This window comes from Pogona vitticeps, chromosome 6 (assembly GCF_051106095.1).
Source record: "Pogona vitticeps strain Pit_001003342236 chromosome 6, PviZW2.1, whole genome shotgun sequence".
Classification (NCBI taxonomy): domain Eukaryota; kingdom Metazoa; phylum Chordata; class Lepidosauria; order Squamata; family Agamidae; genus Pogona; species Pogona vitticeps.
The window spans coordinates 38454309-38475348 of NC_135788.1; the positions used below are offsets into that span (position 1 = coordinate 38454309).

At 40.3% G+C, this 21040-nt stretch overlaps 2 protein-coding genes across 4 annotated transcripts; both read right to left on the reverse strand.

The window, feature by feature from the left end:
- Positions 1-574: 574 nt before the first annotated feature.
- LOC110073146 (vitelline membrane outer layer protein 1 homolog) lies at positions 575-6496 on the reverse strand. The gene is made up of 3 exons (XM_020782022.3): positions 5122-6496; positions 4566-4681; positions 575-889 (listed from the first exon to the last, which is right to left on the reverse strand). Exons 1-3 carry the CDS (start codon positions 5323-5325, stop codon positions 589-591), a joined length of 621 nt encoding a protein of 206 aa, XP_020637681.2. The 5' UTR covers positions 5326-6496; the 3' UTR covers positions 575-588.
- An 8664-nt stretch (positions 6497-15160) lies between these two features.
- DPH3 (diphthamide biosynthesis 3) lies at positions 15161-20658 on the reverse strand. 3 transcript variants are annotated; one of them, XM_073003353.2, is made up of 3 exons: positions 20420-20656; positions 18585-18696; positions 15161-17698 (listed from the first exon to the last, which is right to left on the reverse strand). In XM_073003353.2, exons 1-3 carry the CDS (start codon positions 20482-20484, stop codon positions 17633-17635), a joined length of 243 nt encoding a protein of 80 aa, XP_072859454.2. In that variant the 5' UTR covers positions 20485-20656; the 3' UTR covers positions 15161-17632. The 3 variants fall into 3 exon arrangements, with proteins under 3 accessions (XP_072859454.2, XP_020635833.1, XP_020635842.1); XM_020780174.3 differs by having other exon boundaries at positions 16113-17698; positions 18585-18659; XM_020780183.3 differs by lacking the exon at positions 18585-18696 and having other exon boundaries at positions 16113-17698; positions 20420-20658.
- Positions 20659-21040: the final 382 nt, after the last annotated feature.

Genomic DNA, 21040 nt, shown 5'->3' on the forward strand with positions numbered 1-21040 from the left:
ACATCTTGCGGCATTTAAGGTTGTTTAAAAGTCTCCAGAAGATCACTATTTTGAGTACTTTCCAGACATGAGTGTTGCTTTTAGAAACTCCAGCATAACATGGCTTTGGTGCTACAAGTGTACCTAATTACTATTTAAAGTCGCTTCCCCAGCTCTGGCTCACACAGGATTATAAATGTCCACAGATAAATATTTCATATACTGATCACAATAAAAATTAATATGCTATTTGAAGTATTACTTTTTTCCCAGCAAGTACACGATAGTCTACACTTTTTCATCAGAAATTTAATTTTGAAGATAGTTATGCACTGTAAGTTGGAAGCGACTTATAGTATCCTAATAGTGCTTTCAAGGTATTTAAGGAGCAGTTTTACCAGTTCCACTCCCCCAGTGAGTTTCCATGGACAAGTGGGGATTCAGACTTTGTTCTCCTGAGTCCTAGTTGATCACTCTATCCATTACACCACACTGGGTAGTTTAAACTTTGAGGATAGAAACTTAGAGGATAAAATACCACAAATGAGAAATCTGTGCACATTCCTTGAGCAGGCAACTATTTGTGCAAAAGAGCTCAGTAGAGACCATTTATTCACAGCAGGGGAAGCGAACATCATTTAAGCCTGTATCATCTTTAAACACGCCTTGGTATGGCTGCTGCTTGGTCTCAATGCCACAGATTCCACCCTTAGGACAGATGGGGCTCCATCGACCATAATCACCAAAAGGGCCACCAGGTCCTTCTAAAGTAACACCATTGCTACAGCGGAATTTGATGTTGTTTGCTGCGGTGTTGTCAAGACGTATTGCATAAGGTTCAACTTTCAGCTGGAAGGCATGCAAAACACTTCCTTGTGGGCACCATCTGATCCGTGACCATTCCCCAAATCTGGAAAAGGAAAGGAAGCTGTAAGTGATGGTTTTGTTCAACGCAGAGCTGGAATTCATTTAAAAATCATTTTAAGGAAACATGGTTGACTCCATTTTAAAGAAATTCAGTGGTCTGGATCCCAAAAGTACTTTTCTGTACAGGGATGGTATATATTCATTGAATTTTTTTTTTTTTTGCGCCATGCACTAAAAGTACTATGTGGTAAAAGTGGAATCCAATCTAGAAAGAGTCTTACTTATATAAGATCTTGTACAAGTAGTTACGAAACTAATTCCTCCACAAGTATTTGTAGAACAATTTTAAAATATAGTATGATAATCATAAGTAATAATTAATGCAGTCAAGTCAATTCCAACTCATTGTGACCTTTTCCAGGATTTTCTAGGTATAAGGTACTCAGAAGTGATTTACCACTCCCTTCTTCTAGAGGCATCCTGAGACTGTGAAACTTGCCCATGGCTACACAGGCTTGCTTTTCTTTCAGGAGGCGTAGTGAGGAACCAAATGAATGATACCAGTTTACCTAAGATCTGCCTTAGAGAACAACTGGCCAACCCCTCTCTTAAATCCTGGGTGAGTGCTGTGAAACAAATAACTGACTCCTATGGCATCGACTTAGATTCTTTAACCGCTCTTCCACCCAAATGTGTGAAAGCTAGTCTCAAGGATACAATTCGCCTTTTTCATATCAGAAGTGACCTTTGCATCATCTCCAGCTCACCCTATTCCTCTTCACTCCCACTCTATAAGTCAACTTTTGTCATGGAAAATTATTTGACCTGGATAACTACATTTGCCCTTCGCAAGGCCTTTACCGCTCTACGTTTTCAATGTATGCCTTCAAGAGTGGTCGAGGGCAGACACGAGAATCTGCCCTATCACCTAAGAATTTGTCCTTGCCACCTCGGAGAAGTCGAAGACATCACTCACTACCTTTTGAGATGTCCATATTACCACTCCCCTAGATTAAGGTTCTTGGCAAGTTCTGTGACTTCCATCCAAGACAGACCTAATCTCGCCCAGGTCTGTTGGCTCCTGGCTGACATTAACGCCAATACCACCTTAAATGTGGCAAACTTTGCCTTGGCTGCAATTAACATTCGAGCTCGCTTGTTCCCTGTACATTTGTCTTTTTGATTCCTGCTTACGCCTTATTGTATTTTCTTTTTTAATTAACTATCTCACCTGCTGCTTATTATTTTATTTTAACGTATTTTAATGACTTATAGTTGATAAATAAACATGTCTTTATACTATTGATTACTCTCTTTAATGGCTAGTCTGACTCGTAAATGTGGTATTTACTCAACAATCATTTTTCTGTGTAGAGAATTGTACACCAAGAGCACTTATCAATAGCTCCTTCTCAAATTCGGAAGAGGTAACAAGTGGGGTACCACAAAACTCTGTCCTAGGCCTGGTGCTCTTCAACATTTTTATTAATTACTTGGATGAGGAGGTGCAGGGAGTACTTATCAAATCTGCAGATGACACAAAATTGGGTGGAATTGCTAATACTCTGGAAGACAGAAAACAAGTTCAAAAAGATCTTGAAAGACTTGAATACTGGGCTGAAAACAAAAGAATGAAATTTAACAGGGATAAGTGCAAAGTCTTACACCTAGAAAAAAGAAACCAAATGCACAGTTACAAGATGGGAGCTACACTACACATGAGAAGGATCTTGAAACTGTCGTAGATCGCAAGCAAATGTGAGCCATCTGTGTGATATGGCTGCAAAAAAAAGGCAAATGCTCTTTTAGGCTGCAATAACAGAAGTATAGTCTCCAAATCATGAGAATTACTAGTTTCCCTCTGTTTGCCACTGGTTAGGTTTTGGACACTGTACTTTAAGAATGATGCCAACAAATTGGAACAAGTTTAGAGGAGGGTAGCAAGGATTATTAGGGGACTGGAAACCAAGTCCTGTGAGGAAAAATTGAAAGAATTGGGCATGTTTAGCCTTGAGAAAAGAAGAATGAGGAGAGCTATGATAAGAAATACTTGAAAGGATGTCATACAGAGGGGGGCCTGAATATATTCTCAACTATCCAGGGTGTAGAAGAAGTTATGGACTCAAGGTACAGGAAGCCAATTTTCAATTGAATGTTAGGAAAAACTTCCCAACTGTTAGAGCAGTACAACAATGGAGCCATTTACCTTGCACTGGAGGAACTCAAGAAGAACTTAGACAACTGTCAGATCTGCTTTGATTTGGATTGCTGCATTGAACAGGGTGTTGCACTCAATGGCCGTATAGGGCCCCTTCCAACCATATTATTCTATGATTCTATGCTTTTCCTTATTTGTTTATTTACCACACCTTTCTCCTTAAAAAGAACCCAAGGCAGTTTAAATCATTACAAGATAATATTTAAAGCTAAAACAATGAGTATATAAATACTTAAAAAAATCAAATATTACTTTAAGAAGCAAAAACAGTACCAAAATACATTCAAAGCAGTAAGGCACAACAACACATTTTAAAACCCCACTTAGACAGCCAGTCACTGAAAGGAAGCTTGCCTGAAGAAAAAAGTCTTCATTTGCTTGTGGAAGGACAGCAAAGATGGGGCCAGCCTCTCAAATTGCTCCCATTACAGGTATAACTCTAATACCCTTGGTGTTCTTGCTAGTTGTAGCAGAAGCAATTCATGACTGAGAGGTGAAAGGATTTTCTTTATTTTAAAAAAAAGGACAAAGTTCCCCCTGGTGGGAGAGTGCAGCAAAATGAGACAAAGTAGAGCATTCTGGGAACACTATCGAGCTGGATCTTGCATATTTAATTTCTTCCCCATTGGTTTATGTTAAGGTTCCAGAGAAATAAACTCAAAAGCCCAATAAAACCAACTCATTGCCTTCCACCATGGCCATTGTCAGATAAAAGTGCTTTGGAAGTGATAGATGGCACTTTGCTCTCCCAACCCTATTTAGGATTGTATTGTTCATTATATTCAAAACAGATCCTTTGAAATTAGTGGGATTCAAGTTAATCATTCCTAAATTGGGTCCCATTCACCATCATCCTGTTCCATAGCTCCATGGACACAGTGGATGTCTCCGGCCATAGTAGATTGCCATTAATGAAAGAGTTCCTCCTTTGATTTCAGACTGTGTGCAACTTGATATCATTGCCTGTGAGTGGCACGTAACAAATGCCCTCCCTCAAGCCGAGCTGTTTACTTAGTGGTAATCTACCATGGCTGGTAGCATCACTCTTGTTGCACGGGCAGAGTTACCCAACAGGATACCAGCTATTAAATTCAAAGGATTGGCTCTGAATGTGACAATGTCTGGGTCTAACCCATCATATTTAGAACCTGGCATAAAGTTTTTGGTCAGTTCAGTTTTGATAATATTCTAGTAAATATTTTTCTCATTAGATGTATTACATATAACATATGATTTTTTAAAAAATTATCCATTTGGCTGGATTTAATTCTTTGAATTAAATACAGTGTCCTATGAAATTTTCACTAGAATAGCACAAAATGAGGGCTCTTAATTACTTATTATGTGCAGCAGGAGCAAAATATTTAGCAATCACAGCTTGGTATGAGAACAACTGCCCCTCCGTGTTATCTCTTGCAATAGTTTTGGGTCTTCACAACTCATTTGTGATACCATAGAATCAAATAATGAATCAGAGATGTATGAAGGCCGTTATACTTACTCTCCAGATTCAGATTCAATGTAATATATGGTGTTGTTCCTCTGTTCACTTGAACAATATAAGCGGATACCATTGAGTGCAGAGTCATCTTTAAAAGCTCCTCCATCCTCCAATACCTAACAGAATAAAGGCAGATGTGGTACGTTGACATTCTGAAATTTACTTTCCCTTACATTCAACCCCTAGCTTTTCTAGGTGGTGTGTAAAAAATTCACTGTTGGAAATGCTGCAGAGGCACTGTCATTCAAGTGTCAATAATTCTGAATGACATGGGTCAATATAAGGCAGCATCATATAATCCTCTTTTATTAATCGATTAGTACACCATTTAAGCCATGTACTTCTTCCAGTGAAGTGCATGACTCTTCTCCACCACACTTCATTCCCACAACAGCTCCATAAGGGGAACCAACCTGAAAGACAGTGACTGGCCCAAGACTGCCCTGGAATCTCATGGCTCCATGGGAATGTAAGCTGGGTCTCTTGAGTCCTAGCCCAACATTCTAATCCACAACAATATAGCAACTTTATCAGAAGACATCCCATAGATATTTACCTTTATACTAAAGCCAACAGCAAGTGATCGTCTTGGACACATGTCAACCCATGTCCATTCACCCCAAGGTCCTCCATTGGTTACAGATATTGTATTGCAACTTGTTCTCTTTGCAAAGGTGCCATTAGCAGGGATAATTCTTTCATCCCAGGCTGATGTGAGATATATTAAAGCAAAGAAAAAGATTACAGAAAAGGGCTGCATTGTTGTACAAGCTGGCTGAAGTAGCCCCAAACTGGTTGTAAATTTCACACACTCTGTATTTTATACCTCAGTTTATCACTGAAGTAATGTATCCAAGATTGCCACTCTGAAAAGTAAACACTCATTAATGTTTAGCAAAATGGCTTTCCTGGCTCATATTGCTAGCTAAATCTGGAAGGGATCCTTCATGGGTGACTGTGAGTAAAACATACTGAATACCATGGAGTGGATTCATTTTGTCCTGGCATCCGAGCTCAGGTTACTCAAATGCAACTCCCACTTTCGTAGAATGTCCATTATTGTTCTTCACCTGAAGAAAGCATTTTATTGTCTTTGTTTCATGACCAGGAAATCTTATTAGTTGGGTTCACTTTGGAGCAAATGTATCTTGGTTCCCATTGTAAGAGTCATCAGTGCCTGCAGGACCAAGAAGAAAAAAAAGGCTGGGGAGGATCCCATAATTTCTCTAGGAAAAAAGTTTAATGTGCAGATGAACCGTTGAAAGGTTCAAAGGTTTAAGGTGCAATCAAAGGGCTGGAACAACATGCATCTGATTGCACCAGAAAAGGTACTTTTCAGGAAGTGACATGCCTTAAAGCAACCCTTCTGTCTGCCAGAATATTGCTCCAGCCCAGCCCCTAAAATGCACTCGTCCTACAGCTGGAACAAAGAGGTCCAGCTTGGGCACAGTTCAGGGTCAATTCCCTGACCCTTTCTTGATTGCTGGGAAATACATCACACTAGACTTTTTTAATTTTACTTTTTATTTATTTGATTTATATCCCACCCATCTGGTCTATACAACCACTCTAGGCGGCTTCCAGTATAACATAAATATATAATAAAATAACTGAAAAAATACACAAAACTTCAAATAACAATTACAAACCAGAAAGAGGGAAAATAAATGGAGAAAAATGAGGGAAAGAATCAAGTATTGACTGGAGGGAAGGCCTGAATAAACATCCATGTTTTAAATTGTCTTTTGAAGATACCCAACGTAGGGGCTGCGCAAGTCTCCAGAGGGAGGTTGTTCCAGAGGTGGGGAGCCACCGCCGAGAAGGCCCGATTTCGTGTCTTTTCCTTCTGGGCCTCTCTCAGCGTCAGGCTCCTCAGCCTCACCTCCTGACTCACACGGGTGATCTAGGTAGACCTTTGTAGGAGTAGGCGTTCCGCCAGATCAAGGTCCTAAACCGTTTAGGGCCTTATAAGTAAGCATTAAAACTTTAAAGTCGATGCGGAATCGAATGGGCAGCCAATGCAGAGCAACCAGAGTAGGAGAGATATGCTGGTATTTTCTCACTCCGCTTAGGAGTCTGGTCGCCGCATTCTGCACCATCTGAAGTTTCCGCATCAGCCTCAAAGGCAGCCCCACGTAGAGCGCATTACAGTGTTCTAATCTTGAGATTACAAGCGCGTGTACCAAGGTGGTGAGCGCCCCCATGTCGAGATAGGGTCGCAGCCGGGCTATCCGCCAGGGATGGAAAAAGGCGATGCGGACTACCGACGCCACCTGCGTTTCCATGGTGAGCGTCGGGTCCAGATGTATCCCCAAGCTGCAAACCCCACTCTTCGCGGCCAGGGCCACCCCCCTGAACAAGAGTCACCCAAGCTGCCAAGCCCAGGGGCCCCCACCCTCAGAACTTCCGTCTTGTCTGGGTTGAACCTCAGCCCATTTTCCTACATCCATCGCAGTACGATCCCCAGGCCGTACTGCTTTCATCCTTAAATGAGGAGATTTTGAAGACTGAGATTAAAATGTCCATGTAGCTGAAAAGAGGATGCTCAAAACAAGGCTGTTTACTAGAACTTTTGTGAACATCCTCTCTTAATGAAGCATGGAGTGACCATCTTTAAATTGGCTGTTCGCCTTTGATTGTTTTTTTTGGAATTTATTTATAGGGTACTGCCTTGTTTATATGTGGGGTCTGTGTTTACTATATTATTTAAGTTTTATTTTATGTCATGTTTGTTTCATATTGGATGTAAACTGCTGAGAGCAGTGTTTACCACTAATCTGCATGGTATATAAGTAAAACAAAATAGTTCTTAAGATCTCTTGGTGCAACTCACTGGTCAGAATCCAACTGGAAAAAACTGTGTACACATTGGTGACTGTTCAGTGTCCCCCTGGTGTACAATCCAGTGTGTAACCATGTGTGTCACTGCTTCCTTAAGCTGAGGAAACCCAAGAGTGTAGGAGATGCAGAGCAGTATAAGCAGCTCCCATATGTGTGTGTCTGTTCGCACAGATGCAAGATTGACTCAGTTTAACCTTCATCAAAGAGGTGCTATGAGAATTAAATATGGGGAGAGGGATTATATGTATGCTACAGTTTGTTATCTAGATTAAAGGCAAAATACACATGCAATAGGTCCTAAATGCCACACCTGTCATCTATGACAGAACTGTACACTTTGATTGGGACAGAAATTAGAAGTCTTTGTAGAATGAACAGCCTTCCTTTGTCATTTAAAACAAAGGCCAGTATCCTGTTGCTAGTCCCAATGAAGAGCAGACACACTGACTGAAATCCTATAGCAAGCTGCAACTAGGGTAGGCCCATTGAATCAGTGGATTTGGTGAATCAATTCCTCCGTAAGTTCCACTGATTGAATTGGCCTACTTTAGTTGCAACTTACTACTGAATTCCAGCCTTTGAATCAATTGCTAAGTGGTAAGACAAATTAATGCAACTCCTATTGAGTCAATGGGTCTACTCTAGATGGGAGCAGCAATAGTATAATCACCAATAAAACTAACAACAAACCCAGGGAATTTTTGTTTTGTTGCATTAGTTTTTCTGGATGTTATTGCCCTAATATTGATTTCCAGCTTCTTTTATAAGAACTTTTTTATTCCATATGTGTAGGAATGTGGAAGTAATTGGGCCATTGTTAAACATCGGCACAGCACTATTTAGATTGTGTGGCACACTGGCAATATGTATTAGAAAGTGGCTACTCAATGGAATTGGGTAAATTGAGATTCATTGTGGTTTTCACCAATGCTGGGTTCCTTGCAGCCACCAGACCAGATCCCAGCCAAACAGATGAGAGGGGATTTGTGCCTGAGAGGTGACTGTTAAAATTGCTTCATTATAAGCTTCTTCCAAAATAGCAAAGCAGTCCAAAATGAAATCTGCACTGTATTATGGGATTACTATTACTGTAACAATATGCAGAAGGCATTATTCATGCTTGAATTTTCTTTCTTTATGTTGACCTAGTTAAGTATAGTAACTTTGATGGCTCTAACTGGGCAACTGGGACTTCTCTCTCTGCTTTGCAAGTGCTCAGCTAGAATAAAGCACAGCTGTTGATTTATCAGGAGGAAGTTACCACTTGCAAGTTTGTTTGCTTGCCATAAAACTCCAAAAGCACAGCAGCGGGAATCAAATCCACATGCTCAGATGTGAGAAAAGAGCGGTCAAAATCTGATGTCAACTTACTGGCCAGAAGTTTTGTATCAATGTATATCTAAATTAATTCAGATCAGTCATCTGAAGTGCTTCTGAGTTAAACCAACCCCATTGCCAGTGTTATCTATCCTGCCTTGTCATATATCAAAGAGTTAAACTTTAAAGGGACCTGCAATATGTTTGTATTCTTGACTGCATAGTTTTTAATCAAACTATCAGTTGTGAAATTCTGTTTTTGCTGGTGGTGCTTACTGATCTGCCTCAAAAGAAAAGAAGGGGAATGAGACAGAAAGTATATACATGCTTTGTTTCTTATGGAAGGAAAATAAGGATATAACATTACATCATTTAAAAAAACGACTAAGCAAGGAACTCTTGGTCTTCCTGAATGGAATGGAAACTCTGCTTGGGTGGTCTAGGTTCTGTAGAGGGCTGGCAGGTAGAAGGTTTGACTTAACCTGGCAGACTGCCAATTACTCCTTGAGGAAGAATTTTCATTTGGGTAGCAAAACCAGGCATATTTTTCTGACTCACATCACTGAATATGTCAACTTCTTTCATGGAAATCAATTCTATTTTGTTAAAGCATGTCTTAAACGTTTTCTCAAATGACACATTAGGTATGTTAGTCCTGAGCTTGTAAAATGTGCAGCATAAGAAGCTAGATAATCTCATAGCAATTCTGAGAAAATATGCTTAACAACTTGGGACTTGCAGCCAAAAGGGAAAAGCCAAGATCCTGTACATCCTCATAGCTGGCAAATCTTCCCTTGTAACTACCTATCAGGGGGTGGGGGCTGCAGACGAAAAGCTCCCCATGCTAACCGTTGAAAGACATAGCACTCTTCTCCTCAAAGCATTATTTTGATTTTTAATGTTTATTTATTTTTGTGGTGAGAAACATATAGCAATGGGAAAATGTGAGATATATAAATGGAAGTCATTTTTTCAACTCTCTAGAAAATTCAGCTAATGAAGCAAAGCAACGGCATAATAAAAACCTTGTTCAGAAGGTCCTCACTCTAGGAAAAAGCCTATTCTTTCGCTAAGGGCTGCTCCACATTCTGACCTAGATGTGTGACGTAGTGGTTAGGATGTTAGACAAGGACTCAGAAATTCTGGACTCCTATTCCTACTGAGACATGAAACTCAATTATCCTGTTCAGTCACATCTTCTCAGCTTGACTTACCTCACAAGATTCTTGTAAGGATAAAGTGGAGAGGAAGAGAGGTACATTCTCTGCCTTGAGTTCACTGAAGAGAGGTGGGATATCATAGTAATAATAACAAACAAAATCAGAGCAAACAAGAAGCCAGCATATCTGGGTAGAAAACTGCCTCAGATGGTTTCCCTTGATCCATCCCTCCAGATTGCAACCTGAGAGAGCTGGTTTGGTGCGTCATAATATACGGGCAACAAGTTATTAACTGTTCAGGTTATTACTATTCCATTGTATTGTTGATTCCAAGGAGAATTGTTCAGACTTCCTTTAGGTGTAAGAATAATGTGGCTGGCCTTGTGTATTAAGCTCCTTGGTGGCAGTGGGTGTCATTCAGAGGGCCATCTAGTAGCAAATCCTCTGATCTGGTCCCACTGGACACTCTGAAGGTAACCAGAACCTCGTGTAGTTTGTCTGCTGCCACATATACTTTTTCAAGAACCCTCTCCACATAAGCCACAATGTATGAAGCCTTTCAGAAAGCATTAATACAAGAAGAAAGAGCACAAATTCTTACTTAAATGTGCACGGGAGCCCTAAATAGCATGTTCTTGACAGTACTGGTACATAAGGAGTTTGCTTACCCCTTTTCAGATAGCCTCTGTAAATAATAACAACAGGCTGCTTCCTCTTCAGAAAGTGAAGCAGAAAACTCTTGCATCATCCTCATATTGCATACAAAGCAGCCAAACATTACAGAAAAGTCAAATAGGGCTTGCTTTTGTTCATATCGAGCTGGACACCAGTTTTTATTATTTGTTCTAATTCAGGCATACATTCTGGTGTCTTTTGCCACATGGCATCATATTACCAGATATGTTACTCCTGGATATATGAACTGGAAATCAGTCTGACCTGCCAGAAAGATTATAATGAGGACAAGTCAATAACTAAAAATACAAGTTAGATGCCAAAGATCTTTTGCTCTGGCACATGCTTTTTGCACAATAATTTCCTTTTTCGGAGCACATTTGTCTTTCATTTTATGATATCTGTTCCTGAGTAGTAGTTGAATTTCATGCATTGGCAATTCAAGTGACCCTTTGTTGCAAAATTCATCATCCCTCAATTCAAGCCAATTGTCTGAGCAACGCTGAAGCAGAACCAATCAAGAACGCAAGAATAAGAGGAAATTATTGTTTTTCGGGCTGTTTGGCCATTTTCTGGAGGTTTTTCTTCCTAACGTTTTGCCAGTCTAAACTAAACTAAAAATTATACCACACACTACACCAGAACATAGAGTTCTCTAACTCCTGTCCTCTGAAGATGCCGGTCACCGAGACTGGCGAAACGTTAGGAAGAAAAACCTCCAGAACATGACCAAACAGCCCGAAAAACCTACAACAACCATCAGATCCCAGCTGTGAGAGCCTTCGAGAATACAATGAGGGAGAACATGTGCTTTGTGCCCAATACTGTGTCCCATGTCGCAATGGTTAACTGCAGTACTACAGTCAAGCCTCTGCTCATGACCCGAGTGATCTCAGCAGATTCAGGTATCCAACTCAACGCTGACTCAATCTTCCACCCTTCTGATGTTGGTAAAATGAGCACCCAGAATGTGGTATGTGTGTGTCAAGTTGTTGTTTGCATAATTATGTTCTAAACCACCCAGAGAGTTCTGGAGGTGAAACAACACTTTATTTCTCAATCCTGTTTGAAAGAGGCCGAATGAAAGAAACAAGCTTATTTCTGACACATCATCCTGAACTTATCTGATATGCGGCAGGGTAAAGAGAAGGACCAAGTGGCACAAAATGGTACAATGTTTATTAACTTGTACATCTGTACCCACTTTCCAGAAAATTGTGATCATGTTGTGTACATATTGATTGCTAAGGGTTTTGGCCAAACTTGCCCTCTCCCAGGATTCTCAGGACTTGGTTTTCTACTTCTTGCTACCTCCAACCACCATCCAGTGTCCTGCCAGCACTGTGGATATTATCACACCTCATTGGGTTGTTTAATAGCACAGAAGATTCCCTCACCTTAGATTTTTTTAGGGGGGAAGGGAACAACTCACATTTTCTTGTATCTCTAGAAGCCTTGGGTTTCCCAGGCTTGCAAATACTATCTGCACAGGTGGTAACATTTTTGGCAACATAGACCATTCAGAATATCATGTTTGCTGCAAGATGTATCAAAATCTGTGGGAAATTTACAAATCCATAACCAATTAACAGTGAAAATCAGCAATTACTCTAACTATTGTGGGAAATGAAAGCAAATTTTATTTATAGTTATCTCCATCTTACTTTGGAAAAGCAATGACACAGGTGAATAGTCCAGAGGTGAGACTTCACTGATACAGAGGATTGGTGTAAGCAAGCTGGTTCTCAAATGGCATTTCATAGTGTGAGTCATTCTATTATTCCATATCAGGCGGAATAACAACTTTTCTTATTTACTGTTCTGGAAGTATATGTAAGTCAATAATGAATGCTAGAAAGAAGGCAACTTACCTTCACTGTGATATATGAGCTTTCTCCAAAAAGGGTTTTGTTTAACTTTGTTTATTTACATGGGAGGACTTTCAAACAGTATTATGCTTGAACTTTGGGACAATTTAAGAATACAAGAAATTGCCTCACACAGAGTCAGAACCTTGGCTCATAAAGTCCAATACCATCTCTCTCTCTCTCTCTCTCTCTCTCTCTCTATCTATCTTTCTTTCTTTCTTTCTTTCTTTCTCTTTCTTTCTTTCTTTCTTTCTTTCTTTTTTTACCACAGCTCTCCAAGGTTTCAGGCAAGATTCCTTCCTAGCCTTACCTGGTGTCACATACAGCACTGATGGTACCTGTCTGTCATGGGTTTGGAGGGAAAGTTCCATCCTATGGGGAGTGGAAGGCGGGACATCAGGGGGGAGGAGCTGTACTGTATATATATTTGGAGCTTGTGTGGAGAAGAGGAGTGGGAGTCTGTGTGTCAGACTGGGTACAACTGTTTGTCAGTTAGTACATACCTGATAGGTTCAGGTTTCTATATAGGTAGCCAGAACTGATAGGTTCAGGGTCTGTGCGTTACCTTAAAGTGTTCCGTGGGAACCAAGCTGTTGTATGTGTGTGATTGGGACTATGCCACGTTACAGTATCCTATTTACCTGATCCTTTTGTTTACCCTGTTTGTTGTTTCAATAAACCTCGTTCTTTTATTTATTAAAATCCATTCCTGGTCTGTGTGACTCCTTATAGGGAATGGTTGGTGGCAGCATAATTATAGGGTGGGATACTCCAGTAGGTCTGGGGTTGCCACACCTGGAGATCCCTCTGTTGAGATCCCGTCCAAGTGTTAACCAAGTCCTGAACTTGCTTGGCTTCAGAAGAGACTAGATGTATTTAAGGTGATACAGGACTATATAGCACATATAGGTAGAAAAGTATAAATGGCCTTAAGCCAGGGTCCAACTGCTGTAGTCAGTCAAGAACATTGAGGGCCAATTTCTGCCACGACATTTGTCACAGGCTCTGGGGTGCGCAGTTTCTGCTAGTATGTGATGCTGTCATTCCCTCAAAAGTGTTGTATCAGTGCCTTGTTGTGATTTTGGATCACATGAAAAGTCTAGACCAGTGCTTAGAAAAGTTACTTTTTTGGACTGTAATTCTCAGAACTTTCCATGCAACACAGCACCATGGTGGGAAGTAGATTTTTAGAAGTTATAATCCAAAATAATTTCCCCCCTAAATTCTAGTCCAGATTGTTTGCAATCATATAAAAATAGGCTGCTCCTTCTCCAACACAAATAAAAGCTGACTTCTTTCAGGATTATATATTTTAAAAATTTATCATACAGTGCCAACTGAGTGAGGATGCTGTATAAATCTACAGGATTATCAGTTCACCAGCCTCTCTAGCCACTCTATAATAGTTATCACACTAGAGGATTGTCACATTTGCCAAAAGACTTCATACCAAGATCAGTTTGTTCTACTTAGGAACTTTCAGAATCATCACATATTCCAATAATGAAACTTCCTATGTAAGAAGATGCACAACACTCCAAAATGTGCTCAGCTTTACTGCCAACACACCAAGTAGGATATCAGTTTAGTTGCTCAATAGATCTAAATGACCTAGTCTAACAGGTCAGTATGCCACTGTGACATTCCAGGAATCTGTGTGCTTTGGACTGGATGGCATAACAGCTACTCTGTTAACAATACAAACTTTAAATTTCATGGTCAGAACGGAATGTAAGGTAAGAACAGCAATTTCTACTAAAAATATCCCCCAAAAGTTGAATACCATCTATTGCAAGAAAAAGATTTTAATTTGAAATGCAGAATATTTATAATATAACAATAAATAAGTGCATGCCATCAAGTCAGTTCTTAGAAATCTTAGAACCGCAGAGCTGGAAGGGACCCTGTGGATCATCAAGTCCTGCCCTTGTCAAGGAGGCATAGTGGGGAATCAAACTCCTAACCTCTAGCTCCACAGCCAGATACAAACACCACTGAGTTATCCAGCAGTTCTGACATGGTCTTTCCAGGAGTTTCTAGATAGAGGACACACAGAAGTGGTTTCCAATTACAGTGGTGTAATCGCATAGTGACAAAGATTTTACAATTGCTTTTGCAATCACAGTGCGATGTTTTAAATAGGGAAAAATCGCTTTGCGATTAGCGGTACCCTGTTTCACTTACCAATCATCGCATAGTGATTTTTTAACAGCTGATCGGCAGTTCCAAAATGGCCGCCGGGTAAAAAGAAATGGCTGCCCCCTGTTTTCTGGGACAGATTCCTCACTTACTGGGCATTGAAAATGGCCGCCGTATGGAGAATTTTCGCTTTAAGGTGAGTTTTAAGCCCATAGGAATGCATTGAAGGGTTTTCAATGCATTCCTATGGGCTTTTTAATATCGCATAGCGACGAAATCGCTTTGCAGCGATTTTTGCTGCACGGATTATCGTTGCTATGCAAGGCACCACTGTACCTTCTTCTGGGAGTGCCATGGGACTGTGCAACTTACCCATGGCTACACAGCCTGGCTCTTCTCCCAGGAAGCACATTAAGGAATCAAGCTCCCAACCTCTGGCTCTGAAGTCAGACACCTAAACCCCTGACCTCTTCAGTCAGTTACATTTATAATACAAGCCTTCCACAAATGTTGATATGAACACAGTATTTCAGTGCCACCTGTTGGCCACTAAATGTAACTGCCGTTGACACAGATACGTAAACAACCAAGAAAATCATTCATTCATTTATTAACCAGTGGTCAAAAGTAGCTCTTAAAAGGCTAGAAAGGCGTAACAATCATTGTGTTCAAGTACACACTGATCTCAGGCTGCTTAGTTTCAAGTACAGTGGTGCCTCACAAGTCAAATGCCTTGCAGGACAAAAAACACACAAGACAAATGGTTTTGGCAATGGGATTGATGACTCGCAAGACAAAAGTTCCTATGGCCATGCTTCACAAAACAAACGTTTTCCGTTTTTTTTCCTGCCTCATGTTTGCTGATTTTTAAATGTTTTTCTATGATGTTTAAAAAGTTAAAGTTTTTTATTGAAACTTTAAAAATCATCTGCATGATATGTATGGCTTTAAAGAGCACTTAATAAACCCTTTGTAAACTAAATTTGACTTTTTTCTGACTTTTTTTGCCCTTAGGAATGCATTAATTAGATTTCTATGCATTCCTATGGGAAAACATGTTTCACAAGACAGATTTTTCACAAGACAACATTAACAGTGGAACAAATTAAATTAGTCTTGCGAGGCACCACTGTACTCTTAATCTCTTTTAAGAGTTGAGACTAGTGAAAATGAAACTGGTTTGCAGGTATTCACAAGACTTCAAGATGAGAAAAATATTGGTTGAAATCCTGTTGTGAAATCCAGAAGCTCATACAGAACACAAGAAAGTCATATGTACTATGGAATCACAAATAATAATCATCATGTGCCGTCAAGTCAATTCTGACTTATGGTGACCCTCGTCAGGGTTTTCCATGTGCAGAATATTTATAAGCGGTTTACCATTGCCTTCTTCTGGGGGTACCTGGGACTTTGTAGGCCATACAGGCTGGCTGTACTCACAGGGAGCACAGTGGGGATTTGAATTCCCAACCTCTGGCTCCACAGCCAGATATCTAAACCACTGAGTTATCAAGCCAGTTGAAATTACAAAAGGGAGTCTTTAATCAGAGGCAATCTACCACTGTTGATAACTTTATTTCCGCTGTAAAGGTGGACACTGCCCAACAGGATTTTGGCAATTAGATTTTAAGCATGAATTATTTCTAGTTGAACAGACAACAAAAACACTATTAAATTATTGCTAGCCGAATGGGCAACCAAATAATTTTTGAACATATGAATTTACTAAAGAACAATCCAGAAAAAAATAACTGGAGTGGGTTCTGTACAAACACCAATCCATTAAGGTACAATAAATGCTATAAATACTTTCCTTGTAAAGTGCTATCAGAATCACATTCTGAAAATGGAACTCCAACTGAAAAAGTCAAGTTGCTGACTAAGTTAGCAGGCAATGACAAGATTTTCAGTTACAAACAGGATTTCTGGAAACCATGTCTGATATGACAGATATAAAATGACCTCTAGTTTATACAGAGCGAAGCCCATTTAGTGTACATTATCTTGGAGTAACAATTCAGGTGTGCTACTCATCCACCAAAGCAAATTGTAGTCTCAAAATAATCTCTGTCTGTCTAGATAAAATAGTTCGGCATGGGATAATTAAAAAAACAAAACAAAAGAACTCGTAACATGCAACAGATCCAATTAAGAAAAATCAAAGTCTTCAGGTGTATAAAAACACAGCTTTATTACAATTTAAAAACCACCCAACATGTTTAGCCTGAACAATTCATGGTCTCCTCGGGGGCATTTTGTGTATTTTGGCCACATGGTATGATTTGTGAATTGTTTGTATATTTTTAACTGTATTTTGTATGTATTAGCCATGGATATGTTTCGTGGGCTGGTCACCTGACCATAATAAATACATTCTATATCGAGACAACTCCTCCTCCTCCATCTGTTAAACAGGTCCAGTGGACTATTTATCGACTGATGTACAAATTATGTAAATTTATGGTCCCTGGAAAAAGGTCTTAAACTGGACAGTTTTAACTATATTGGACAGTTTTAAAACTGTCATAAAGTTATAGATTGATTGATTCTGAGACTTTGATCTCTCTTCCATAATCAGATAATAAAGGCTAACAAGATACTTAGAACAATTTTGGTTTCAACAAATCTTTCCTGTAACACAGATCATCTTGAAAGCATCAACCTGGTATGGAAGAGGGCCTTCCTCCTCTTATTATAGGACCTCGTGGTCACATTCTGCCCACTGACAGGAAGAATCTAAAACATTTGAAATTAACACATATTTGTTGAATTTAGGGACAAGGGGAAACCAAGTCACCTTCACATACAGCCAACTGTCTCAGTTTTCAATCTCACATTTGAAAAAATACGCTGTATCTTTAATATTAAGAACTTGTTATGCACATAAAACACATTCAGTGCCTTCAACATATCAGTTTCCTTCCAAACAGATGCAATGCAGTCCATTACTACAAGTACACAGTCTTCCGAACAGTGTAGGCAGTCTTCGGAAAAGGTGCCCTTGTTCCTTCTGCCCAAGTATTGCCTCATCGTTTCCCAAGAACAACAGTTTATTAAACAACCATCAGCATTTAACCAGTTCTTTGCTTGTTGTGGGTGCCGAGACTTCCTCTCCACACATAAACTGTTCCTAGAATAAGAAAACAGGAGTCATGCTAACAAACAAAAGAATGTGTTGTACTAGGAAACCTTGCTGCTCCCCATATGTCTTAATTTACATAATAATGTAAAACTGGTATTCATAAAATGTAAATATATGCTTAATAAGTAAATGTTACTGTATTAAGAATATAACATTAAACAAAAACACTGCGGGCCCATAAAAGTCTTTAAAATTACTGCTTATTCAACCACTGGCATTACAACAAAACCATAGCCATTATAAGAAAAAGTCTCTGTGATCAAAGAAAAAACTCTGAAAATCGAATCACATCTAGTCTTGCAGTTGTATAATCTGTGCACTGATTTGAGATTAAATTCCAATGAATTATATAGGACTCACTTAACTGAGATGCTTAATAATACTAGTTCAGCTTTGCAAATTCAAAATGATTTAAATACAAAGCAAATTAGTCATATGTAGCTCCCAATGAAAAACATGAAAGTCAGTCATTAATTTCTATGGAATTAAATGTGACAAATTTATTGGGATCAAAGAACTTGTCCTTATAGTCTATGAATGTGTAAATTTGTTGGAATATCAATGTATCAATTTTTTAACTGATCAAAATACATTAGTGTCTCTGTTACCTGCATCTGAGAAAGCAGATTTTAATGTATTTTATACTGAAATAAAACTGTTAGCTTTTAAAGTGTTACAATGTTTTTCTTTTTTCCCTCAACATGCTGAGACAGGCAAACATGACTACATGTACAGTAGTTTGAAAATTAATTCTGGTGGTATACAATGGGCATAAGAAGAAGAAAACTCTGTCTAGGAAAAAAACCTACACATGTTCCCATTTATGCGAGTCTAGTGCAAGGTTATGCACCACACCCATCTGCATACACCTCACCTTGTCATAGATGACTCTCACTATAAGCGAACAGCTTGGACAAGTAGCCACATCTTCACCATTTTCCAGATCTTCCTGCAGTGCCAAACAAAGAATCCTTATGATGGGCACCCTTGTTTTCATTTGTAAAAATATTTAAAATAATTAATTCTGGTTTCAAAACTAAATTAAATTGTATTATTTGGCATATTTCCTGCTGATTTTCTCCCCATGTGCGGGGAGGTGGGGGCACCTCCATGCTCACGCAGTAGGCATGACATACCCACCACGCGAGCATGGAGATCCATATGTGCGATCCAGTTCCGGCAGGCCCACGAACTGGCACTGGGCCACGGACCAGGGGTTGACAACCCCTGGTCTACAGGTTTTCCTCAACTGCATTTCAGGAATTATAGCCTCTCCAAAATGTAGGTCAAGATTTATTTTTTATTCCTAGCCACAAGGACAAGATGTACCAATAAGTAATTTATTTTCTTCTTTATACAGAGCAGGTTTTGGATGGGGCACATGGAAGGAGCTTCCCTAAAGAATGTGTTAAGATAATTGCATTATCTGTTTATTCATTTCCTGGCAAAACTGCTGGATAGCTCAGTGGCTTAGGTCCCTGGCTGCGGAGCCAAAGGTTGGGAGTTCAGTTCCTCACTATTCCTCCTTGAAAGGGGAATGACTCAATGATCCATAGGGTCCCTTGCAGCTTTTCAGTGTTGTTGCTAAGGTTCTTGTGATAACTTTTATTTCATTTTAAAGTATTTTAAAAACCTTATACAGCTGAGTGACCAGGTAACTTAAATAATTTCTTCCATATCAAATTCCACGGGCATTTACATGGTCTTAAAAATGTAATTATAAATAGTACCTTGACTTGAAAAACAACAAAAAATCACGCACTGTTAAGTTGTTTTTGACACCCAGTGATTGTTCCCTGGGTTTTCTAGATGTAAAGTAGTTAGAAGTAGTCCTGGTGGCACTCTTGCACCATGCAGCTTGCCAAAGACCGCACAGGTGCCAGGGGACTTAACCCGATAATTCACACACGCTCTGGGTGATCTCATTTAACACCCACCCTACCCAGAAGCTACAGTGGAAATATGAAGTCACCACTCCTGGCTCCGGTCCAATTCACTGAGCTACACCAGCACACCTTGTTCCTTCCCAACCTTGGGTCCCCTGATCTTCTTGGACTATAATTCCCAGAAATCCTGGATAACTGGTGGTGAAGGCTTCTGGAAGTTTCAGACCAAGAACATCTGGGGACCCAAGGTTGGGAACCACTGAGACTATCTTCCCTCCTCAAGATATTTTCAATATTTGTGGGGGGGGGGAAGTACACATCCATAAAGAGCAGGATATTTTGCACAAATCACACTAATAATCTTCTTTTCACTATTAGGAAGAGCAGGCAGTTTTTATTCTGCTTTTCGCCAGACTTAACATTTTAAGATGTTCCTTTCTGCTGTTCTGTTGGGTGGGCGGCCTTGGTGGTGGGAAGGAGTATAGTTTTGCCTGGCATTTTTATTTCACGGTGACGTTACCGTTCTCATAACGAGCCTGTATGAATTGTTACCATTGTAAGCTGCTATTATGGGCAAGCAGGGCCCAGAAGTGTTTAGTACATAAAAACAAGGAAGAAACAGCTTCTGTGCTGTTGATAGTTGGGTACCAGAACCACCAAAAAGTTCAGGCCCCATGCGTGTTTCTCCTTGGCCTCCTCAGGAGTAATACGCATCGCGGCTAAACGGGGTTGGCGCCCAAGGAAGCGTGCGAAGCGGGGCCTCGCCCGAGGCCTCAGAGGTAGGAAGGGCCCCTCCACTCCCCACACGCCCCCCACTTCTTACCCGCGTGATAAGGAACCGATCCCCACACGGGCACGGGTAGCTATAGGTCTCCGTTTCCTCATCATACTCGAAGTCCTCGATCTCTACTTCGTCGTGGAAGACGGACATGCCGCAGGCCAGAACCGCCCCCGTCCGCGCTCGCAGCGAATACTCGCAGGGCCCCGAGGCCCCTCAGACCGGTCGCCGGACGCAACACTCGACTCACACCGCCATCTGTGTCCGGAATTGACGACGCGCTCGGCTTCTAAGCCAATCAGCTTTCAAGGAGCACACCCCGCCCACTTTTTCGTAAGGTCTGACAGCCAGTAAGTGGAGGCTGAGGTTAACCGTAGAGCAATACAAGTAGAAAAGAGTGAGGGCGAGTGCTTATGCATTTGGAGTCCCATGCAATCCTTTCCCTGTGGTAGTCCTGAGAGAGGGATTGGGGCGGTTCTGTGAGTGAAAAGAAAATGTTGCTTCGCTACCCTGTGCCTCAGAAAGAAAGCAATCAAGGCAACTAGCTGAAATAAAGGAAAGGGGGGGGGGAACCTCGAAACTGAGACTTATGCTTACAAGGGAGCATGTCTTTTCCCGAAGTGATAGACCTGACAAATAAAGGTGGAATTAGACGTAACCAAACTT